This window comes from Pongo pygmaeus, chromosome X (assembly GCF_028885625.2).
Source record: "Pongo pygmaeus isolate AG05252 chromosome X, NHGRI_mPonPyg2-v2.0_pri, whole genome shotgun sequence".
Classification (NCBI taxonomy): domain Eukaryota; kingdom Metazoa; phylum Chordata; class Mammalia; order Primates; family Hominidae; genus Pongo; species Pongo pygmaeus.
In genome coordinates, this window is record NC_072396.2 from 138,911,358 (window position 1) to 138,937,487 (window position 26,130).

Below are 26,130 nucleotides of genomic sequence, written 5' to 3' on the forward strand. Positions count from 1 at the left end.
TCAAGACCAGCCTGGCCAACATGGTGAAACCCCATTTTCTACTAAAAATACAAACATTAGCCAGGTCTGGTGGCACAAGCCTGTAGTCCCAGCTACTCAGGAAGCTGAGGCAGGAGAATTGCTTGAACCTGGGAGGCGGAGGTTGCAGTGAGCTGAGATCATTCAACTGCACTCCAGCCTGGGCAGCAGAGCGAGACTCTGTCTCAAAAAAAAAAAAAAAAAGAAAAAAAAGTCTTAGAGGCTAGAAGAAAGTGAAGAACTGTTTAAGGCAAAATTATTATGGAACACATAACATTGGTATCATCATGTATTGAGCCAAGCTCTGTGCTACGCACTTTTGCATATATTATTTTGTTTAATCTTCACCACACTCCGTGACAGAGATGTTAACCTCATTTGACATATAAGAAACCAAGCATGCAGTGACCAAGGATCTTACCCAAAGTCATAATGCTATAATAGTTAGTGGGGAACCCAGGATTTGAACTCAGTCCAAAGCCCATACGTCCCTTTTCCATTATAGCCTGCTGCCTCTCCAGGATAAAGAGGGAAGACAGGGAAAGTAGGGAAGTATGGACTTCACAAATTCATACATGCTAAAATTATAACAGCTACTGTTTCTTGAGCACCTATTACGTGGCAAATACTATATGAGGTACTTTACATAAATGATTTTTACAATTCTCGTAAAACTCTTCATGGCAGTAATTATTCTCTCTCTCTCTCTCTCTCTTTTTTTTTTTTTTTCCTGAGACAGGATATTTCTCTGTTGCTCAGGCTGGAGTGCAGTGGCACGATCTTGGCTCACTGCAGCCTCGACCTCCTGGGCTCAAGCCATCCTCCCACCTCAGCCTCCCAAGTAGCTGGGGCTACAGGCACATGGCCACCAGGCCCAGCTAATTTTTCATTTTTGTAGAGACTAAAAATTAGCCACAGGTAGTGCAAGGTCTTGGGAATGGGACGTTTGGTCCAAGGATTCACGCGGTGACTGGAACCCGAAGAGCCGGGGCCCGGTTTACGGCCGCCATGAAGCAACGCGGACGGCGGTAGGTTTGGGAATCTGGGAGCCCTCTGAATAGGAGACTGAGTGGGGAGGGAAACAGGCTTCGCTGGGGGAGCCTCCGCTTCTTCTGGGAGAAAATTCCCACGGCTACCTAGTGAGCCTGCAAACTGGTAGGCGCCGGCGTAGGCGCGCGGGCGGGGCCTGCGGGGCGGGGCGGGGCGGGGCGGGGCGGGGAGAGGGCGGGGCCTGCTTCTCCTCAGCTTCAGGCGGCTGCGACGAGCCCTCGGGCGAATCTCTCGGCTTTCCCGCGCGCCTCCGCCTCCTCCTCTGCTCCGCCACCGGCTTCCTCCTCCTGAGCAGTCAGCCCGCGCGCCGGCCGGCTCCGTTATGGCGACCCGCAGCCCTGGCGTCGTGGTGAGCAGCTCGGCCTGCCGGCCCTGGCCGGTTCAGGCCCACGCGGCAGGTGGCGGCCGGGCCCTGAGGCGCGGGGTCCGCAGTGCGGGCTCGGGCGGCCGGGCCCAGGGAACCCCGCAGGCGGGGGCGGCCAGTTTCCCGGGTTCGGCTTTACGTCACGCGAGGGCGGCAGGGAGGACGGAATGGCGGGGTTTGGGGTGGGTCCCTCCTCGGGGGAGCCCAGGGAAAAGAGGACTGCGTGTGGGAAGAGAAGGTGGAAATGGCGTTTTGGTTGACATGTGCCGCCTGCGAGCGTGCTGCAGGGAGGGGCCGAGGGCAGATTGGGGAATGATGGCGCGGAGTGGGGGCGTGGGGGCTTTCTCGGGAGAGGCCCTTCCCTGGAAGTTTGGGGTGCGATGGTGAGGTTCTCGGGGCACCTCTGGAGGGGCCTCGGCACGGAAAGCGACCAGCTGGGAGGGCGTGTGGGGACCAGGTTTTGCCTTTAGTTTTGCACACACTGTAGTTCATCTTTATGGAGATGCGCATGGCCTCATTGAAGCCCCACTACAGCTCTGGTAGCGGTAACCATGCGTATTTGACACACGAAGGAACTAGGGAAAAGGCATTAGGTCATTTCAAGCCGAAATTCACATGTGCTAGAATCCGGATTCCATGCTGACCGATGCCCCAGGATATAGAAAATGAGAATCTGGTCCTTACCTTCAAGAACATTCTTAACTGTAATCAGCCTCTGGTATCTTGGCTCCACCCTCATTGGTTTTTTCTGGTTTGTTGAACCGGCCAAGCCGCTGGCCTCCCTCCTCAACCGTTATGATCATGCTTGCTAAAATAGTCAAAACCCCTGCCAGTTAAATGCTTTAGCCTGCTTTATTATGATTATTTTTGTTGTTTTGGCAATGACCTGGTTACCTGTTGTTTCTCCCACTAAAACTTTTTAAGGGCAGAAATCACCGCCGTAACTCTGGCACATAGCACAGTACTTGGCTTGTAAGAGGTCCTCGATGATGGTTTGTTGAACATTAAATAATTTAACCACTTGAGCCCTAAGAAAGAAACGATTCTGTTTCATATTAGGCATTGTAATGACTTAAGGTAAAGAGCAGTGCTATTAACGGAGTCTGACTGGGAATCCAGCTTGTTTGGGCTATTTACTAGTTGTGTGGCTGTGGGCAACTTACTTCACCTCTCTGGGCTTAAGTCATTTTATGTATATCTGAGGTGCTGGCTACCTCCTGGAGTTATTGAGAGGATTATAAGATAGTCTATGTGAATCAACAACCCTTGCATGGTCCCTGGCGGGGAATAGTAATAATAGCCATCATCATGTTTACATACATAGTCCTAATTAGTCTTCAAAACAGTCCTGTAGCAATGGTATGATTATTACCATTTTACAGATGAGGAACCTTTGAAGCCTCAGAGAGGCTAACAGACATACCCTAGGTCATACAGTTATTAAGAGAAGGAGCTCTGTCTCGAACCTAGCTCTCTCTCTCTCAAGTGATACTAGTTAAAAAATAGGCTAATAATAGGTACTCAAAAAAATGGTAGTGGCTGTTGTTTTTATTCAGTTGCTGAGGAAAAAATGTTGATTTTTCATCTCTAAATATCAACTTAATTAATTCTGCCAATTTCTTTTTTTTGAGACAGGGTCTCACTCTGTCACCCAGGATGGAGTGCAGTGGTGCAATCACTGCTCACTGCAGCCTCGACTTCCCGGGCTCAGGTGATTCTCCCCAGGCTCAGGAGATTCTCCCACTTCAGCCTCCCGAGTAGCTGGGACTACAGGTGCGCACAACTATCCCTGGCTAATATTTGTATTTTATTTTATTTATTTATTTATTTTTTTGAGACGGAGTTTCGCTCTTGTTGCCCAGGCTGGAGTGCAGTGGCGTGATCTCGGCTCACTGCAACCTCTGCCTCCCGGGTTCAAGCGATTCTCCTACCTCATCCTCCTGAGTAGCTGGGATTACAGGCGCCTGCCACCATGCCTGGCTAATTTTTTTATATTTTTAGTAGAGACGAGGTTTCACCATGTTGGCCAGGCTAGTCTCGAACTCCTGATCTCAGGTGATCCACCCGCCTTGGCCTCCCGAAGTGCTGGGATTACAGGCTTGAGCCACTGCGCCCGGCCTAATATTTGTATTTTTTGTAGAGATGGTGTTTTGCCATGTTGTCCAGGCTGGTCTTGAACTCCTGAGCTCAAGCGATCGGCCCGCCTCTGCTTCCCAAAGTGCTGGGATTACAGGCATGAGCCACCGTGCCTGGCCTAGGTAGATGCTTTTAGCTTTGGGGTGTGATGCCTGCCCCAGTATATAGTGAATTTAATTATTGCTAGAGCTGGTTGTTTGTTAGTTTTCTTTGAACATAAGATACTCATTGTTTTTAGTTTGCAAATCCCTCTTCCTTTTTAAAAAATTTCCTTCCCTTAAATTGTTTGCATGTTAGCAATAACAAATGCTTAAATGGTGTTATGTGCTAGATACTCTTCTAAGCCCTGTTATGTATATTAACTAATTTTTTAAATTACGCAAATCAGAGAGGTTAAGTAACTTGCCCAAGATTGCCCAACAATACTAGGATTTGAAACTAAGTTTGTCTCGCCCCAGATTCTGCTCTTAATCTCTAAATTTTTAAGTTAGTAGTGGCAATAGTAGATATTTATTGAATACTTAACTTATGTTTTAGGCGTTGAAGTAAATATTTTCCAGGCATTATCTAATGTAAACACCCTAAAGTTACATAACAGGTATCCTTTAGGTAAATAAACACTAGTATGACCTTGGAGGCACAGATAGTTGAAGTAACTTGCCCAATATCACTTACATGAAATTGGCCCTCAAATGTGTCTGATACAACCCATGCTGCTTGTAACTATCGTTTTAAACTGCCAGGGTAAACTTGGACACATTTGAGCTAAGAAAAAGCTTTTAGATTTTTGCAAATTAATGTGAAAGATATACTTTATGTGGATATAATATCTTCTAAATTTCAGGGATGGTAGTCCTAGAAATGTAATCCTGCCCTAGCCGAGCTTACCCTGCCAATAATTTTTTACAGAATTGGTAAAACGGAGCACTTTTTTTTTGTCCTTGGCCACACTGTTATCAACAGGGTGTAGACTGGCATCAGTCTGTAGGTGTAAACCAGAATTACTCTTTGTGACCACCAGGAAATAGAGCAGTTCAGTTGAGGGGTTTCTGTGAGTTTAGCACTGTGACCTGCATACTACAAGTCTACTTTGTTTTCTATCCATTGTTTGTATCTGGGTATTGCAAAAGGTAGGAAAAGGACCAACCAGATCAGCAGAGAAGAGGTGCCTTGGAGTTTTCTTTTAGTTTTCTGCAGTTCATTAGATAGTAACTAGGCCATGTCATTTTACTCCCTTGTAGTGAAGATATGTTGAAGTTGTACTGGTATACTCTTCTACCTTTCTGTAATTTTATATTGTGTAGACTTGATAAAATTTTTGTGTCAATCACCACCATTAATATCAATATTGAGCCTCAGTTCTTATTTTCCTGCCCAGTGGCTGCCAAATTACTAACATTTACAATAATTCAGTACTACTAAGATAATTTACTAGTTCAATCACATACTTCAAATTGTTAGGGAACTACTGTCTTCAGCATTGTGCTTCTGATAACTGATAAGTATAATTTTTTTTTTTTTTTTGTCCAGAGTGAACATGTCTATTCTTCCACTGTGCACACTAACAAAAGGAAAAATTGTAATATTGGGTAAATTCATGTCCTTACACATATAGTAGTTAGGAGCCCATGTCCATAGAATGAGTAATAATTTATCCCTCCCTTGGTTGAATCGTCAAGAATGCCGATTTTAATTCTTCTAACAGCTTTATCCCTCAGAAGGGAAGGCAAGCAAGTTATATATGTAGTTTATTTGTAAGACTGTTATGAAATTGGAAGATGAATCTACTATTAGCTTTAATTATTTTTACATTTAGGAATATTGCATCAGTAACTCATAATTTTGGTTTCCTGTTATCCTGAGTTAACACAAATTATCCAAGGAGATGGCGGATCATCTGCTTTGAGGTGTTTTTTTGAGAATTTTAATGTATCTGAATATAAAAGGTAAAAATATGCCAACTAGCAATTTCTGCCCATTCCAGAAGTTTGGAAATGTTACTGATTACTAGGAATTAAATAAAATATGGTTTATCTATTGTTATACCTCTTTTAATTCATATAGCTCATTTTTATCTTTTTTTTTTTGAGACGGAGTCTCACTCTGTCACCAGGCAGGAGTGCAGTGTTGCAATCTCGGCTCACTCCAGCCACCGACTCCCTGGTTCAAGCGATTCTCCTGCCTCAGCCTCCCGAGTAGCTGGGATTACAGGCAGGCACCACCACGCCCAGCTAATTTTTGTAGAGACAGGATTTCACCGTGTTGGCCAGGATGGTGTCCATCTCCTGACCTCATGATCTGCCTGCTTCGGCCTCCCAAAGTGCTGGGATTACAGGTGGGAGCCACTACGCCCGGCCCACATAGCTCATTTTTAGACACACTTCCATTAAGTCTTGTTTGGACCCACGATCATTGTCTTTTTTTTTTTTGGAGATGGAGTTTCACTTTTGTTGCCCAGACTGTAGTGCAATGGCTCACTGCAATCTCTGCCTCCTGGGTTCTAGCAATTCTCCTGCCTCAGCCTCCCGAGTAGCTGGAATTACAGGTGCCCACCACCACGCCTAGCTAATTTTTGTATTTTTAGTAGAGATGGGGTTTCACCGTGTTGGGCAGGCCGGGGTGATCTGCCCACCTCAGCCTCCCAAAGTGCTGGGATTATAGGTGTGAGCCACCGCATCCGGCCAACATGTCTTTTTTTTTTTTTTCCTTTTTAACCACAAAGAGACTTAAGCAATCCTTGTCACAGATAATGAATTGATGTTGCAAGTATTGTCTTAGCTTGGATTAATTTTCTTGCTTACTGTAATTTTAGATAATATAGCTTTGTAATTAGAGATTTTATGTGTAAACCACAAAAATGTTTACGTGAAGGCCATTATTACAGATGTGACATGCATAATTATTAGTAATTTGTATGTTTACATGGGTCAGTCTGGCAAAAACTTATGAAGTTTTAAAAATTGAAAAAAATTGTAATGCCAGTTTTACTGGAAAGTAAAATTATTTCAGTAATCGATTATAGCAAAAGTATTGATTTTCATTCTAGACAAAAGTCAGAATGAAAGGTAATTTCTCAATACTCTTTCAGATTAATAAAAGTACCTGTAGCGATTTTTATCATTCACAAGTATATCACAAGTAAGTTAGAATTTGAGAACTGTGTTCTAGATCTCTGAGGAGATGCTGTCAGATTTCTGAACTGTCTCAGCAAATGGTAAGTAACTTAGAGCTAGTAATTAATAACCTGTCCTTTGATTTCTGGTTCAGCCAGAAATGGCCATATTTGGGAAAGGCAGATCTGGAGAGTAACCACGTTTTCATTCATTTACCACTTCTAGGCCCCTCCAGAGCTCAGATATTTTGGGGTTGAGCCCTTCCCCAAAGCCATACAGGACCTTTTTTTTGTGATCTGTTCTAGCCATTTTTATGTTGGGTGCTTGTTATGGACTGAGCATTTATGTCCTCCCCCACCCCCCATACCTTTTTTGAAGTCCTAACCCCCAGTGTGATGGTATTTGGAGACAGGGCCTTTGGAAGGTAATTAGAGTTAGAAGAAGTCAGGAGGGTTGGGCCCAGGTCTGATTGGATTAGTGCCCTTAAAAGACACCAGGATGGGCGCAGTGGCTCACACCTGTAATCCCAGCACTTTGGGAGGCCAAGGTGGGTGGATCACGGGGTCAGGAGTTTGAGACCAGCCTGGCCAATGTAGTGAAATCCCGTCTCTACTAAAAATACAAAAATTAGCTGGGTGTGGTAGCGGGCTCCTGTAATCCAAGCTACTCGGGAGGGTGAGGCACGAGAATCACTTGAACCCGGGAGGTGGAGGTTGCAGTGAGCCCAGATTGTGCCGCTGTACTCCAGCCTGGGTGACAGAGTGAGACTCTGTCTCAAAAAAAAAAAAAAGAAAGAGACACCAGAGAGCTTGCTAGAAGAGGTCATGCGAGCACACAGTTAGAAGACCTTCAAGCCAAAGAAGAGGCCTCAGATTGAAACTTACCTTGCAGGTACCTTAATTTTGGACTTCCCAGCCTCCAAAACTGTGAGAAATAAGTTTCTGTTAAGTCACTCAGTCTGTGGTATTTTGTTATGGCAGCCTGAGCAGGTAGTTGTTCTTTCAGAAGGTGTTGATAGTAACCACATGCAACACCAAGTCACAAATAATAAAACAGATGTGACTTATATTCATACAGAAAGTTGGGCACTGCCATTGCCTTGTTGGTTTAGACGGCTGTGCTAGTTCAGTGGCAGAAAGGTGCTGGTCTCCTTTACTCAGTTTACAATCTAGGCAGTAGAATGTAATCACTGCTTTAAACTTGATACTGCTTAGGGAGAGAATCATTGGTGCTGGGTAACTTTGGGTTCTAGGTTTACTTTTTTGTGTATATATAACTGTTTTTGGTAAATCACAAGTTTGTGGGCTTGTTGAATTAGATTTTGGTACAGATTATGAGCTTTATTATGCTATACAGTTAGTTATATGTATATATGCTTTTCCCACTAGATTATAAACTCTTTTTTTTTTTTTTTTTTTTTTTTTTTGTGATGGAGTCTTGCTCTTGTCGCCCAGGCTGGAGTGGAGTGGAGTACAGTGGCACAATCTCGGCTCACTGCAGCCTCCACCTCCTAGGTTCAAGCGATTCTCCTGCCTCAGCCTCCCAAGTAACTGGGATTACAGGCACGTGCCACCACACCCAGCTAATTTTTGTATTTTTTGTAGAGACAGGGTTTCGCCATGTTGGCTAGGCTGGTCTCGAACTTCTGGCCTCAGGTGATCCACCTGCCTCAGCCTCCCAAAGTGCTGGGATTTACAGGCATGAGCCACCACGCCCAGCTATAAGCTCTTTAAGGGTTGTAAATTTATAATCATTCTTTTGCTCTCCTGCAAATTCTATTGCACACTGCCTTAATCAAGGTAGATGCTGAATGCATTTTTGTATAATTGAATATGTTGCAATCCCCATCTCTCTCCAACTGTTCCTGTCAAAGCAGCCACTGGATTGTTAACTAATCCATATTAGATGGGGTTAATTAATATCAGATGGGACAAGTAAGGGCTAATAAGATTATAGGCCACCAAGTAGATTTCTGTCTAGCTCTTATAGAGATTAAGTTTATTGGACCTGTTTGATAGGAAGTTTTGGTGTTTGGGATGATTAAAACTGAAGTTCCTATTTATTGAATTATACGTATTTATATTATTTCATATCAGTGGTCCACATGCAAGTGAGGTTTCTGAGACAGAGTTTGAGTTCTCTCAAACTACCGAAACACTTAACCTGTATCTTTTTTTTTTTTTTTTTTTAGATGGAGTCTCGCTCTGTCACTCAGGCTGGAGTGTAGTGGTACAATCTCGGCTCACTGTAACCTCTGCCTCCTGGATTCAAGCAGTTCTCCTGTCTCAGCCTCCCTAGTAGCTGGGATTACAGGCCTGTGCCACCATGCCTGGCTAATTTTTTTTTGTATTTTTAGTAGAGACGGGGTTTTACCATGTTGGCCAGGCTGGTCTCAAACTCTTGACCTCGAGCGATCAACTTGCCTTGGCCTCCCAAAGTGCTGGGATTACAGGCATGAGCCACAGCGCCCAGCCGTCTTTTTTTTTTTTTAAATAGCAGTTTAACACTGTTCACAGTTACTCATGTACATGTCATGCCATCTATTACACTTTAAGTTCTGTGAGGGTAGCTGTATCAAATTTATCTAACTCTCTCTAGTATGCATGGCATAGTAAGTATTCAATAAATATTTGCATATTAGTGATAAGGATACAGGTTCTGAATAGTGGGTCCTTACCATTTAAGAATTAGTATTGGATGGCCGGGCGCGGTGGCTCACGCCTGTAATCCCAGCACTTTGGGAGGCTGAGGCGGGCAGATCATGAGATCAGGAGATCGAGACCATCCTGGCTAACACAGTGAAATCCTGTCTTTACTAAAAAAATACAAAAAAAATAACCAAGTGTGGTGGTGGGTGCCTGTAGTCCCAACTACTCGGGAGGCTGAGGCAGGAGAATGGCGTGAACCCGGGAGGCGGAGCTTGCAGTGAGCCAAGATCGCACCACTGCACTCCAGCCTGGGCCACAGAGCGAGACTCTGTCTCAAAAAAAAAAAAAAAAAAAAAAAAAATTAGTATTTGATATTTGTTCATTAAATATGAATTAAGAGGACTTACTTAGACTTTTTGTTAAATGTCAAGCTGGGAAAAGTAGTCATTTAAATGAATTGCCTCTTATTTAATCGTCTGATAATACATTTTGTTTTTATTTTGTAAAAAATTATTTTTTTTCTTTTTAGAGACAGGGTCTTGCTCTGTTGCCCAGGCTGGTCACAAACTCCTGACCTCAAGCAATCCTCCTGCCTTAGCCTCCCAAAATGCTGGGATTACAGGCGTGAGCCACCTCGCCCGGCCTTGTATTATGATACATTTTGAACATCTACAAGTAGACTTAGTATAATGAACGTGCATGTACCCATTGCCAAGTTCTGACAACTGTCTGTCTATAGCCAATTATGCATTTCTTAAATTAGAACCCCCCTAATATACCCAAATATATATATATACCCAATATATACCCAAATATATATATAATATATATTATATATAAAGTATATATAATATATATTATATATAAAATATATATAATATATAATATATAAAATATATATAATATATAAAATATATATAATATATTATATATATTATATATTATATATATAATATATTATATATATTATATATATTATATATATTATATATATTATATATATTATATATTATATATAATATATATTATATATATTATATATAGTAAGTTGTAACAAAGTTGTGAATTCATACCTAAAGTATCTCAAGTGATGCAAGTTTTATGAATTTTTGTTTATGCCTTTTGGGAAGAGTTGTATTGACAAATTTTTTATGCTTAAAGTAAACCATAAATAAATCTTTCAAAAAAATAAAATCTAGGATGCAATAAAACAAAACAACTTCTTGACATAAATATGGTATGTAAATCTGTTTTGATTGGAAATCAATTTGTTATATTGACAGAATTCCTATTTTAGAATACATCTCTGCTGATCTGTCTGTATTCTTAGACTGCATATCTGGGATGAACTCTGGGCAGAATTCACATCGGCTTCCTTTGAAATAAACAAGACTTTTCAAATTCTTAGTCCATCTGCAGAACCTGTAGCCAGGCACTGAACCATTTTGATAGATGCAGTAGTCGTTATAAGTGTATATTTCAAGGAGTTCTGGCTGGGTCCTAGTTTATGCTTGTGGCAGAAGCAGTGAGTAACTGGGAGGAAGTTGGTGAGTAAGCTTCAAGGAAGAAGTCATTTTTAGTACTCTAGATCTTCCTGATTTTAAAGCACTACAAAATGGTGCATTTTCATTCTTGTTAAGTGATAACAGATATATTCTGATGAGCCTGAAATGAATATATATTGTATCATTTTTATAATATCTAGCAAGGTTTGTATTTTCCCAGAACTTGAACTAAATTTCAGTTCATAAAATTTATAAAATATTTACTTGTTGTAAAATATTTTTGGAATGTTCACATAGGTGACACATAAATGTCCCATTTTCATTCTTTCTATAGTAAATATGTTCTGATATGATGTGAAGACTTAGCAGATGCATCAGCATTTAATCCTAGAGGATCTGGCATAATCTTTTCCCCCAAGAATAGAAATTTTTTCTGCTTATGAAAGTAGTACATGTTTGTTTAAAAACAAATCAACATTGACTTCTGCCCGCTGTATAGCACTATGCCTCCACCTGGCCATGACCAGGGGCATGTCCTGGTCCACCTACCTGAAAATGTTTGCAGTCAGCCTCCTGGCCATGTGCACAGGGGCTGAAGTTGTCCCACAGGTATTACAGGCCAACCTGACAATACATGAAGTTCCACTGAAGTCTGAGAACTCAGAACTGAGCTTTGGGGACTGAAAGACAACACAAACCTCAAATTTCTCAGCACTGGAAACCTCAAAATATAACTGAATTCCATAAATAAGATTTTAAGTCTTAAATATGTATTTTTAAGTGTATTAAAAGTCAAGCTGCTTGTACTTAAGCACCTAATACAGTGCTTAGGTTGTAAAAGGAGATGCTCAATAGGTACTAACTGATATATTGAGATTTAATTATGGTTTGACCAATATTTATTGGAAACCGCCAAAGCTTATATCATTAGCTTCTTGAATGTGATTTGAAAGGTAATTTAGTATTGAATAGCATGTGAGCTAGAGTATTTCATTCTTTCTGGTTTATTTCTTCAAATAGACTTTGAATATAGTGGTGAATGGGTATTATAAATTAACTAATAAAAATGACATTGAAAATGAAAAAAACAAAAAACAAATATTAAAGTGTAGAAAGTGACCAGGTGTGGTGGCTCACACCTGTAATCGAAGCACCTTGGAAGGCTGAGGCAGGAGGATCGCTTGATCCCAGGAGTTCAAGACCAGCCTGGGCAACATAGCGAGACTTTGTCTCTAAAAAAAAACGAGAGAGAGAGAGAGAAAAAAAATTTTTTTATTTAAAAAAAGTGTAGAAAGTGTCAAGACCCCACTTCTTACCATTATTTGGTATATTTCTCTATACCCACCCACCCTTCCTCCTTACTCCCTCCCTCCCTTCCCAATCTTTTTATCTTTTTGTATTCTGATTTTTTGTTTGTATATTTTGCTTTAATTTAATGTATCCTTTAAAAATTTCCAATACATTTTATATGTATATATAAAAACGCATGCTGCCAAAGATAATTTATAAGAAAGACCATTGAATTTTTTTAAAAGTGATATATATTCATTGAAAAAAATTTAGAATATATAGCAAAGCAATAAAGAACTAAATAAAATTGCTGTAACTCCTCTTTCAAAGATAATTGCTTTTATGATTTTGTTGTATTTTTTTCTGTATATAGGTACATATATAGTATTTATAAAGCTGTACTCATAGTACATTTTCACATCACAGGTACCATATCAGTGTTATTAAATATTTTGTATGCCAGAGGCTAGACATACCAAGACAACCAATATGTGGTTCTACTTAAATAATATTAGAGTATCTTTTATGATGACACTTCATGAGTTGACTGTAATAATCTTAGACTTTTAAGAGTTTGGGTTTTCAAAAGATCACTTAGCTTTCTTGGGTGATTTTTCCCCCTTACTGTGAGATGAGAGAGGCTGTTTGGATTTGGGATTGGGGTAGTGGGGACAGCAATTTTTCTTTTCTTTTTCTTTTTTATTTTGAGGTAGGGTATTGCTGTGTCACCCAGGCTGGAGTGCAGTGGTGTGATCTCAGCTCACTGCAACCTCCACCTCCCGGGCTCAGGTGATCCTCCTGCTTCAGCCTCCCCAGTAACTGGGACTACAGGCGCGTGCCACATGCCTGGCTAATTTTTGTATTTTTAGTAGAGATGGGGTTTCACCATGTTGGCCAGGCTGGTCTCTAACTCCTGACCTCAGGCGATACGCCCACCTGGGCCTCCCAAAATATTGGGATTACAGGCGTGAGCCGCTGCATCAGCCAGCAGTTTTTCTTGTAGTTTGTTTGTTTTGTTTTGTTTTGTTTTTGAGATAGGGTCTTACCCTGTTGTCCACGCTGGAGTGCTGTAGTATGATCGTAGCTCACTGCAGCCTCAAACTCCTGGGCTCAAGTCCTTCTACCTCAGCCTCCCGAGTAGCTGGGACTACAGGTATGCACCACCATACCTGGCAAATTTTTACAAAGTTTTTTGTAGGGATGGGGTCTTGCTACATTCCCCATGTCGGTCTTGAACTCCTGGCCTCAAGCAACTCTCCTGTCTCAGCCTCCCAAAGCACTGGGTTACAAGTGTGAGCCACCACACCATGCCAGTTTTTCCTGTTCAGTGTGATATTTTATCTTGTTAGACTACAGTGTGTTAAAATTTGTTTTACTAAATTTTCAAACATACTCAAAAGTGGAGAGAATAGTATAATGAATACCCGTATGTTCATCACCCATGTTTAGAATATTATTAAATATTAAGATTTTGCTGCATTTGTCTTAGCTCTTTAAAATTTTTCTTTTTCTCTTTGTGACCTAAAGGAAATTCCATATCATATCATTTTACTTCTACATTCTTGACTAAGATGACTAAGACATATAGTTACATGTTTTTTTGTTTTGTTTTGTTTTGTTTTCTTTTGTTTTGTTTTTAAAGACGAAATCTCGCTCTTGTCCCCCAGGCTGGAGTGCAGTGGCGCCATCTCAGCTCAGTGCAACCTCTGCCTTCCGGGTACAAGCGATTTTCCTGCCTCAGCCTCCCAAGTAGCTGGGATTACAGGCTCCTGCCACCACGCCTGGCTAATTTTTGTATTTTTAGTAGAGACGGAGGGAGGAATTTCACCATGTTGGCAAGGCTGGTCTCGAAATCCTGACCTCAGGTGATCCACCCGCCTTGGCCTCCCAAAGTGCTGGGATTATGGCCTCCCAAAGTGCTGGGATTACAGGCGTGAGCCACCGCGCCCAGCCTGTTTTTTTGTTTGTTTGTTTGTTTTGTTGTGTTTTTTTTTGAGACAGAGTCTTGCTCTGTTTCCCAGGCTGGAGTGAAGTGGCGCATTCTTGGCTCACTGCAACCTTCACCTCCCAGGTTCAAGTGATTCTCCTGCCTCAGCCTCCCAAGTAGCTGGGACTACAGGCATGTGTCACCACACCTGGCTAATTTTTTTGTATTTTTAGTAGAGACGGGATTTCGCCATGTTGCCAAGGCTGGTCTCGAACTCCTGAGCTCAGGCAGTCTGCCTGCCTCAGCTTCCCAAAGTTCTGGGATTACAGGTGTGAACCAACCCGCCCGGCCTGTTGTTTTCTTATATAATTCATTATCATACCTACAAAATTAACAGTTACTAATATCATCTTATACCTAAATTTCTCTGATAAACTAAGGGTATTTTTTAACATCTTAATCCAATCAAATGTTTGTATCCTGTAATGCTCTCATTGAAACAGCTATATTTCTTTTTCAGATTAGTGATGATGAACCAGGTTATGACCTTGATTTATTTTGCATACCTAATCATTATGCTGAGGATTTGGAAAGGGTGTTTATTCCTCATGGACTAATTATGGACAGGTAAGTAAGATCTTAAAATGAGGTTTTTTACTTTTTCTTGTGTTAATTTCAAATGTCAGCAGCTGTTCTTACTTGCTATTTGAACATAAACTAGGCCAACTTATTAAATAACTGATGCTTTCTAAAATCTTCTTTATTAAAAATAAAAGAGGAGGGCCTTACTAATTACTTAGTATCAGTTGTGGTATAGTGGGACTCTGTAGGGACCAGAACAAAGTAAATATTGAAGGGAGATGGAAGAAGGAACTCTAGCCAGAGTCTTGCATTTCTCAGTCCTAAACAGGGTAATGGGCTGGGGCTGAATCACATGAAGGCAAGGTCAGATTTTTATTATTATGCACATCTAGCTTGAAAATTTTCCATTAAGTCAATTACAGTGAAAAACCTCACCTGGCATTGAATGCTTGCCTTGTATGTCTGGCTATTCTGTGTTTTTATTTTAAAATTATAATATCAAAATATTTGTGTTATAAAATATTCTAACTATGGAGGCCATAAACAAGAAGACTAAAGTTCTCTCCTTTCAGCCTTCTGTACACATTTCTTCTCAAGCACTGGTTATGCATGTATACTATATGCAAAAGTGCATATATACATTTATATTTTAACATATGAGTATAGTTTTAAATGTTATTGGACACTTTTAATATTAGTGCATCTAGAGCTATCTAATATATTTTAAAGGTTGCATAGCATTCTATCTTATGGAGATACCATAACTGATTTAACCAGTCCACTATTGATAGACACTATTTTGTTCTTACAGACTGTACTAGAAGAAACATTCTTTTACATGTTTGGTACTTGTTCAGCTTTATTCAAGTGGAATTTCTGGGTCAAGGGGAAAGAGTTTATTGAATATTTTGGTATTGCCAAATTATCCTCTAAGAAGTTGAATCATTTTATACTCTTGATGTTATATGAGAGTGCCTTTCTCTTCACAATTTGTCTCTTTTTTTTTTTTTTTTTTTTTGAGACAAGGTCTCTGTTGCCCAGGCTGGGGTGCAGTGCAGCAGAATGATCACAGTTCACTGCAGTCTCAACCTCCTGGGTTCAAGCGATCCTTCCACCTCAGCCTCCTGAGTAGCTGGGACTATAGGTGTGCGCCACCACTCCCAGCTAATATTTTTATTTTGTAGAAACAGGGTTCGCCATGTTACCCAGCCTCCCAAAGTGCTGGGATTACAGGCATGAGCCACTGGCCCAGTTTCTACAGTCTCTTTTAATATTGTATATTATCCAAGAAATTTCATTTAATCAGAACCTGCCAGTCTAATAGGTGAAAATGGTATCTTGTTTTTATTTGCATTTAAAAAAAATTATGATAGTGGTATGCTTGGTTTTTTTGAAGGTATCAAATTTTTTACCTTATGAAACATGTGGGCAAAGGATGTGTTACATGGAAGATTTTTAAAAATTTTTTAATGCATTTTTTTGAGACAAGGTCTTGCTCTTTTGTCCAGGCTGGAGTGCAGTGGCACAATCACAGTTCACTCCAGCCTCAACATCCTGCACTAAAGTGATTTTCCCACCTCACCTCTCGAGTAGCTGGGACTACAAGTACATGCTACCATGCCTGGCTAATTTTTTTTTTTTTTTTTTTTGCAGGCATGGGGTCTCACTATATTGCCCAGGTTGGTGTGGAAGTTTAATGACTAAGAGGTGTTTGTTATAAAGTTTAATGTATGAAACTTTCTATTAAATTCCTGATTTTATTTCTGTAGGACTGAACGTCTTGCTCGAGATGTGATGAAGGAGATGGGAGGCCATCACATTGTAGCCCTCTGTGTCCTCAAGGGGGGCTATAAATTCTTTGCTGACCTGCTGGATTACATCAAAGCACTGAATAGAAATAGTGATAGATCCATTCCTATGACTGTAGATTTTATCAGACTGAAGAGCTATTGTGTGAGTATATTTAATATATGATTCTTTTTAGTGGCAACAGTAGGTTTTCTTATATTTTCTTTGAATCTCTGCAAACCATACTTGCGTTCATTTCACTTGGTTACAGTGAGATTTTTCTAACATATTCACTAGTACTTTACCTCAAAGCCAATACTGTCTTTTTAAAACTAGTCACCTTGGAGGATATATACTTATTTTACAGGTGTGTGTGGTTTTTTAAATAAACTCCTTTTAGGAATTGCTGTTGGGACTTGGGATACTTTTTTCACTATACATACTGGTGACAGATACCCTCTCTTGAGCTACATCGGTTTGGGGGGAGTCAAAAGTCCTTTGGAGCTAGGTTTGACAAATAAGGTGGTTAACACTTGTTTCCTAGAAAGCACATAGAGAGCTAGAGCATTGGCGAATTGAAGAAACCACTTTTTTTTTTTAACACACTTAAGAAAGAGGACCGCAGGTATACTCAAGAGAGTAAGTCGCACCAGAAACCACTTTTGATCCACAGTCTGCCTGTGTCACACAATTGAAATGCATCACAACACTGACACTGTGGATGAAACAAAGTCAGTGTGATTTTTATAAGTGAATTTCATTCATAATTTGATCGTGCAAACGTTTGATTTTTATTACTTTAGACTATTATTTCTGATTTTATGTTGGGTTGGTATTTCCTGTGAGTTACTGTTTTCCTTTAAAATAGGAATTTTTCATACTCTTCAAAGATTAGAACAAATGTCCAGTTTTTGCTGTTTCATGAATGAGTCCTGTCCATCTTTGTAGAAACTCGCCTTATGTTCACATTTTTATTGAGAATAAGACCACTTATCTACATTTAACTGTCAACCTCATCCTCTCCATTAATCATCTATTTGAGTGACCCAAGTTTTTGACCTTTTCCATGTTTACATCAATCCTGTAGGTGATTGGGCAGCCGTTTAAGTATTATTATAGACGTTTTCCCTATCCCATTAAAACCCTTTATGCCCATACATCATAACATTACTTCCTACCCATAAGCTCCTTTTAACTTGTTAAAGTCTTGCTTGAATTAAAGACTTGTTTAAACACAAAATTTAGACTTTTGCTCAACAAAAGTGATTGATTGATTGATTGATGGTTTACACTGGGACTTCATTCTAGTCAGTATAGCTGCTGGCAGTATAACTGGCCAGCCTTTAATACATTGCTGCTTAGAGTCAAAGCATGTACTTAGAGTTGGTATGATTTATCTTTTTGGTCTTCTATAGCCTCCTTCCCCATCCCCATCAGTCTTAATCAGTCTTGTTACGTTATGACTAATCTTTGGGGATTTGTGCAGAATGTTATTTTAGATAAGCAAAAACGAGCAAAATAGGGGAGTTTAACTTTAATATTTTCTTTTAAAAAGCATTTTATGTTATAAGAGCAATTTTGAGTGGTAGAAATGCTTTGACATTTTATTTCCATTTTCTACTTTTAGTTTTTTTCCTATTTGTTTTAGATCTTAGAGGATTATTAAGCTGAACTCCTCAACTGGTAAAAAGCATGACATCTTAAACATAAGCAAAGCATATTTTTAGGTTAATTTTCACATAGAAAACAATTTATTTTATGTGAAATTCTATGTAGATATACTATTTTTTGGTATTTATTGACATGTTTATTTTATTTTATTTTATTTTATTTTATTTTATTTTATTTTTTTGAGACAGAGTCTCGCTCTGTTGCCCAGGCTGGAGTGCAGTGGCACAATCGTAGCTCACTGCAACCTCCATCTCCTGGGTTCAAGCAATTCTTCTGTCTCAGCCTCCCGAGTAGCTGGGACTACAGGTGCCTGCCACTATGCCTGGCTAATTTTTGTATTTTTAGTAGAGATGGGGTTTCACCTTGTTGGTCAGGCTGGTCTCGAACCCCTCACCTCAGGTGATCCACCCACCTCAGCCTCCCAAAGTGCTGGGATTATAGGCATGAGCCACCGTGCCCGGCCGACATGTTAATTTTTTTAAGAAGGCTTTACTGGGGTATATTTTATATAATATAATAATCACATGTTTTAACTATACAATTCCAAGCTTTTTAGTATATTTATAGGGCTATGCAAGGAAGATATACTGTTAAACAGTAGAAATTGAGAAAGCTCTTTTGATAATATCTCTTGATTTGATGATGGCTCATGCCTGTAATCTCAGTGCTTTGGAAGGCCAAGACAGCAGAATCACTTGAGGCTAGGGGTTCGAGACCAGCCTGGGCAACACAGCGATACCCTATCTCTACAAATAACAAAAATAAAAATATCTGTTGATTTGAAGTAAAGTTTTTTTTTAAAGACAAGGTCTCATTCTGACACACAGGCTGGAATGCAGTAGCAAGATCACAGCTCACTGTGGCCTTGACCTTCTGGGCTCAAGTGATTCTCCCACTTCGGCCTCCCGAGTAGCTGGGACTACAGGTGTGCACCACCATGGCTGGCTAATTTTTTTTATGTTTGTAGAGATTGGGTCTTACTATGTTGCCCAGGCTGATCCCGAACTCCTGGGCTCAAGCAGTCTTCCCGCCTCAGCCTCTAAAAGTGCTGGGATTACAGGCTTGAGTCACCATGCCCAGCCTGAAGTAACATTTCTACCCTGTTTAATAATTCAGCAGCTTGTCATGTAAGATATTCGTATATGCATATAAAACATTAGGCAGCTTAATTTGTAAAACTGTAAAATGGAAATTTTAAATTGTTTGCAGCATCAATAACATTGATGTCAGTATGATTTTTACATGCTGATCTTGACCAATTTGGAACAGTGAGTTAAAATCTGGCTGATCTGTACTAATCCTAAAAAAATATTCTATGAACTATTAAATGTTTCCAGAATATATAAAGAAGCATTATGATGTCAACACACCCATCTGTTTTTTTTTTTTTGGAAATAAAACTCCATTTTTCTTATTAAAGAAAACATGCTTATTAGAAAACATACAGCTGGGTGCAGTGGCACACATGTAATTCCAGTGCTTTGGGAGATCGAGGTGGGAGAATCACTTGAGGCCAGGAGTTTGAGACCAGCCTAGACAACATAATGAGACCCCATCTCTACACAAAAAGAATTAGTTGCACATGGTGGTGTGCACCTGTAGTCCTAGCTACTTGGGAGGCAGAGGCAGGAGCATCCCTTGAGCCCAGGAGTTTGAGACTGCAGGAGTTCGAGACTGAGTGGAATGCAGTGGAACTGCATTCCAGCCTGAGTGACAGAGGGAGACCCTGTCTTAAAAAAATAAGAAAGAAAACACAACTGCAGAAAATTATAAAGGATTTAAGTCATTCCAAATATCACTGCCACTTTTTATTTAGAATATTCTAAAGAATTCTCTCTCTGTGTACACACACACATATGCATACTCTTAATCTAAGTAGCTTGGTAGGATTTTATTTACCTAGTGCCTAGATAGGAAATTGCCTGGGGATTCCAAATACCTATTTCATTAAATTAAAGATGTCGCTGATTTTAAGACTTAACACTATTTTTCATACTGCCAAGAAAGAAAACACTACCAGTTATAAATGTAAATTGCCATCAGTTGTAATACATCAATTTTAGAGCTATTATTAATAAAATGTGAATGTGCATCTTAGAGCAATGAAATATAGTACTATATATTTGATGACCTTTTCTGCCCTGTGATATTCAGAAAGTGAAAGTTAAATATGGGCTGAGCATGGTGGCTCACACCTGTAATCCCAGTACTTTGGGAAGTCAAGACGGGAGGATGGCTTGAACCCAGGAGTTCAAGACCAGCCTAGGCAATGTAGCGAGACGCCATCTCAAAATATTAAAAATAAGTAAATAAATAAATAAAAAGAAGGTTAAGTATGCAAATGTATTTCCTTTGTTGTGAATTTATTTCAATTTTATAGTGATTTTTTTTTTTTTTTTGAGACAAAGTCTCACTCTTGTCCCCCAGGCTGGAGTGTGATGGCGTGATCTCAGCTCACTGCAACCTCTGCCTCCCAGGTTCAAGCTATACTCCTGCCTTGGCCCTCCGAGTAGCTGGGATTACAGGCGCCTGCTACCATGCCTGGCTAATTTTTGTATTTTTAGTTGAGACGGGGTTTCACCATGTTGGCCAGGCTGGTCTAGAACTCTTGACCTCTGGTGAGCCACCGTGCCTGGCCAGTGGTTGTTTTTTTTTGAGACAGGATCTTGCTCTGTCACCCAGGCTGGAGTGCAGTGGTGCCATCTTGGTTCACTGCAACCTCTGCGTGGGCTCAAGCAATCCTCCCACCTCACTCTCCAGAGTAGCGGGGACCACAGGTGTGTGCCACCACACCTGACTAATTTTTGCATTTTTTTTGTAGAAACAGGGTTTTGCCATGTTGCCCAGGTTGGTCTCAAACTCCTGGGCTCAAACAATCCAACTGCCTTGGCTTCCCTAAGTGAAATTACAGGCATGGGCCACTGTACCCAGTCTAGTGATTTTTTTATTTTTATTTTTATTTATTTATTTTTTTTTTACCAAAAAAACAACGAAGCCTCAGGAGGAAAAGTTGATACACAAGTAAATTTTATTGGAAATGTTTTTGTGTGGACCTTAAGCAGAGGGAAAATTAGTCTGCATTATGGTGTATCCAGACTAAATGACTGATATTAAAATGAAATTATCCTTAGGATTTGCAATCTTAGAGAAAACTTTTTCATTTTTATTTTTTTGAGTTACAAATTATCTTCATTTACATTTGAGAACAGTGAGCCACAGAGGGATTAAGTAACTTACTCAAGATCATACAAGTCTTTGATTTGAACCCAATCTTTTAACTCTGCAGAACTCAGAGTCACTCTTATTTGGAAAAACTTTTTAACTGATGTGGATCCTCTAATATGGGCTTCCTATTATTCATTCTCTATTAGTCAGAAGTTTTGCAAGCAGACAGAATTCATTTTGCCAATTACGGGATTTTCCCTCAGTTGCAGTCAAGGTTCATAAAACTATAACTCTTTATCTTTAATTAGAAATGTTTTTTTTTTGAGACAAGGTCTTGCTCTGTTGCCCAGACTGGAGTGCAGTGGCACAGTGGCTCATTGCAGCTTTGAACTCCTGGACTCAAGGGATCCTCTGCCTCAGCCTCCGAAGTATCTGAGACTACAAGTGCGTGCCATCACCCATGGCTATTTAAAAAAAAAAAAAATTGTAGAGATAGGGTCTTGCTGTGTTGCCCAGGCTGGTCTCAAACTCCTGGTCTCAAGCAATCCTTCTGCCTTGGTCTCCCAAAGTGCTGAGATTACAGGTGTCAGCCATTGCACCTGGCCAAAACGATATCTTAAAATACACACACACACACCTTTTGATACCTTTTGTGTGTCTCAAAAGGTATCAAAAGAGAATAGCTATAACTTTAGTCTTGATCTTGATAGTGACTTGATTAGACTATCTGTTTAACATCAAAGATGCAAATTAATACTTTCTTTGAGTGAGCATATTAAAAATGCAGAAAATATTGGAGTAGTTTTTTATTTTAAATAAATTGTATTCTGTGTATTTAAGGTATACAACATGATGTTATGGGATACATATAGATGGTTAAAAGATTACTGCAGTGAAGCAAATTAACGTATCCTTCAACTCACATAGTTACCCATTTTTTTTTGTTTGTTTTGGTGGCAAAAGGAGCTTAAAATCTCATTTAGTGTGAATCCCAAATACAGCACAATTTTATTACTTATATACCTCATGTTGTACATTATATTTCTAGACTTGTTCATCCTACATATCTGCTACTTTGTATCCTCTGAGCTACATCTCCCCATTTTCTCACTTGCCCCCCAAGTAGTTTCTTAAAGTGTCTCATGTAAGAGGGCAGTAGCTTTCAGCTTAAACTTTTTCTCTGTATGTAGTCGATTTCTTTGAGGTATACTCTCTAGAATAGTTAGATGTAGGTATACCACTTTGATGTTGACACTAGTTTACCTAGAACTTATCTTCTGTAAATCTGTCTCTATTTCCATCTCTGTCTCCATCTTTGTCTCTATCACTATTTATCTGTCTGTCTGTCTGTCTGTCTATCTATCTATCTATCTAAAGCAAATTCATGCCCTTCTATTTATTGAATCGAGACCATAGACAGGGGTGAGAGAAAGAATTTGGCAGGAATGGGGATGTGTATTATCTGTGGCATAAGGAAACTTTACAGAACTAGATTCAAAAGTATACTTTCTAGTTCTTTCCCATGGCTTTTCACTTTGATGTAGTCCTTATCAGGCAACTGAGGTTTTATATAAGTCCCCTGATTCTTAGAACATGAAGGTGTAGTAGTCAAGTTTGGTCCCTCGAAACCACAAATTTTGTGGAAAAAAATTAAGAAAATTGAATAAGTTCCTCAGCAAATACATACTGATCGTCTGTTATACAGCCATGAGAAGTGGTTCTGTTGCACATGTTTATTTTATCAGATCCTAATCCCAAACCAGGCATAAAATGGAAACCATGAAGATAGGATGAAATAACTTCTGAATGTTTGAATGTTTGAAAATAGTGTACTTAAAAATACGAGGTGGTTTTTGTTTGTTTTTTGTTTTTTTCTTTTTTTTGAGACAGGGTCTCACTCTGTCACCCAGGCTGGAGTGTAGTGGTGCAATCTCATCTCATTGCAGTCTTGACCTCCCAGGCTCAGGTTATCTACCACCTCAGCCTCCCAAGTAGCTGGGACTACAGGCACATGCCACCACGCCCAGCTAATTTTTTGTATTTTTTGTGGAGACAGTGTTTCACCCTGTTGCCCAGGCTGGTCTAGAACTCCTGGGCTTAAGCGATCCTCCCACCTCAGCCTCCCAAAGTGCTAGGATTACAGGCATGAGCCACCATGCATGGCAGAAAATACCAGGTTTTTAAGTATCAGCACTTACTCTTCAATCTTTTCTATTACAGCTAAATGGTATTTTTTATTTAATTCTATTATGGCTAAATGGTATTTTTTATTTAATTAGAGCAATGCTGTTGAATAGAACTTTCTTTGAGGATGGAAATCTTTTATGTTTCTGCTATATGGTACAGAGCCACTAGTGACATGTGGCTTTTGAGGACTTGACACATCTTGTGCAACACAGGAACTGAATTTTTAAGTAATTTTTATTGCCACATGTGGCTACCGTATGGGGCAGTGTAGTACTAGATGATCTGTAAGGGCTGTGCTTCATCAGTGTCATTTTTTAACTGACAAAAACCTTTAGTTTTTTTTTTTTTTTTTAGTAATGTGTTTATTTAAAAGAATTCATAAAATACAAGTAAACAAATTAACTTATTACCTGAGCATATATCCTTTCATACATATTTTGGAAAATGGAATATCTGCCATTTTTTTTATCTGAAATACAGTCTACCTCTAAAAATATATGATTCTAACATTCTCACTTTAGTTGGCATTTGATCAGGGTATAGAAAAACAGTTAAAGGACAGAGGATGGTTGAGAGATTATGATATGAAGAGAAAATGTGATTGAGTGTGGTAGACTTGGGGCCTGCTTGAATGTTGAGAGAATGACTGTTTTCTGATAAAAAAAAAAAAATTCCATTCTAGGATCCTAAAAGAAAGGTCTGAAGTTCACTGCAGAAAGCAAGCTACATAGTAGTAAGCCACTAAGGGGACATGGAGCCCTTAGTAATTCCTAACTTAGTAATATTCTCATCATGCCCTCTTGGGAACCCAGCCTCTGCTTTCTCTCCTTATAGTTCAACCTCCCTGTTTGTTCCAAGCAGTTCTTTTCCTGCCCATTTATTATGCATTTCTATACAGCTTTCCTCCTCTTTTTCTATACCATGCTGCAGTTCTTATTGCTACCTAGAGGTTTTCAAAATTCCTAGGGGCGGACAAGTAGGCATAAAGAAAGTTCTTCCCTATTATCCTTCCTATTTTTTCACCTAGACTGAAGAGGTAGACAAAATAGAAATAAAGACATTAAGGGTATGTGTTTGTAGTCCCAAAGAGCTTCTCTGGCAATTTTATGTAGTTGACAGTGACGCTCTGAGTTCAGGACAGATTGGACTCCTTGGCTGAGAGGAGTGAGGAGATAGGACGGTAGAGGAGAGGGTAGAGCAACTCTGGAGGAAGCTTTCCCCTCACCTTTGCCAGTCCTGTTATCCTAGACTTAACCATAATTAAAGATGAGGGAGGCACTCAGTAAAGGGATCTAGTGGGAAGCTTGTTCCAGACAGCCAAGGAGGGAGGTTAGCGCAGTTCCTTTGGCCACCCAGGTGGGGTAATTGATCCGTGTATGCCATTCGTGTACAATGTAGGCACTTATACCTGTATTCCCATGTAGTGAACTATACCATTACTCTTAAATTAATATTCTTTATTAGCTTCCATGGTGGCTATAGGCCAGGCAAGAGAGTTAAGAAAAAATAAATAGCCAGGTATGGTGACTCAAGCCTGTAATCGCAGCACTTTAGGAGGCCAAGGCAGGAGGATCGCTTGAGTCCAGGAGTTCAAGACCAGCCTGAGCAAAATAGTGAGAGCCTGTCTCTATTTTTTAAAAAAGCCTTGGGGCAAACAGGAGTGTGGAGGTTTGGATGCTAATAGAACAGCAGTGTCTTACTGCTTCGAGTTCTCTTGTTTCTTGTCCTATCACCGTAGCCTTTGGATCACAGCAATTTTTCCATGACTCCATACTTTTCAGTTCTTGAATATTTTTTCCTTTATTCCTCTTGTCTCTGTAAAGACATCAACTGGAGTTGGACTGTAATACCAGGTATCTCCAGAAGATGTCACTATTTAACAGGCTTTACAGTATAAATAATTAGATGTGAGTCACTGTCATCTGAAGCTTGTTGTCTTTTCTTTCTTCTTTCTTTTTTTTCCCCATCAATTCTGTATGTTTGAAATGCTGGGTTTTAAGTTAGTTAGAATAAGGGATGTCTGTAATTTCCCTAAAATGAGAAGTAATACACAAAGGTTGATATCAGAAGTCATATGCTCACCTTACAACACCAAACAATACTGGCCCATTTGTGTTTTTTGAAAGTAATACTCCATAATAAATGGATGTATATATAGAAGCATAACAAAAATAGAAGCACATAAAAGTGAAAAGTCTCATAAACCCCACTGTCACTACTCATGTAATTGCTGTTACAAATTTGTTTAAATGTTGAATAAAAATGGTGTCATGGGCAACACAGTGTTCCACTACTTGGTGTTTTTAATAGCATTATTCTGTCTCAGTGTGCATTGGATCACCAGGTGCTTTTTAATAGTTACATGGTATTACATTGTGTAGATGAACTTGATTAATTTAAATGGTTCCCTGTTAATGGACATGTTGGTTCGTTTTTGTGAACAACTGATACAGTGAACATTTATTTTTTAAATAATAAAAAGAGAGACAGGGTCTTGCTGTGTTTCTCAGGCTGGCCTTGAACTCCTGGGGTCAAGCGATCGTCTCGCCTCTGCCTCCCAAAGTGCTGGGATTGCAGGCATGAAGCCACCGCACCCAGCCCAGGGAACACTCTTGAATGTATCTTTGTATACTTGTCAGTGTTTTTGTAGCGTTGATTCCCAGAAGTGGGATTACTGGGTTAAGTG

General features: G+C 39.8%; 1 protein-coding gene across 1 annotated transcript in view; it reads left to right on the forward strand.

Moving 5' to 3' along the window:
• The first annotated feature begins 1,247 nt into the window (after positions 1 to 1,247).
• Positions 1,248 to 26,130, forward strand: part of HPRT1 (hypoxanthine phosphoribosyltransferase 1) — a 40,457-nt gene continuing 15,574 nt past the window's right edge. The window contains exons 1-3 of the mRNA XM_054472189.1: positions 1,248 to 1,417; positions 14,572 to 14,678; positions 16,403 to 16,586. Of these exons, the coding sequence (XP_054328164.1) occupies positions 1,391 to 1,417; positions 14,572 to 14,678; positions 16,403 to 16,586 (318 nt within the window). The 5' untranslated portion in view covers positions 1,248 to 1,390. The remainder of the gene's footprint in view (positions 1,418 to 14,571; positions 14,679 to 16,402; positions 16,587 to 26,130) is intronic.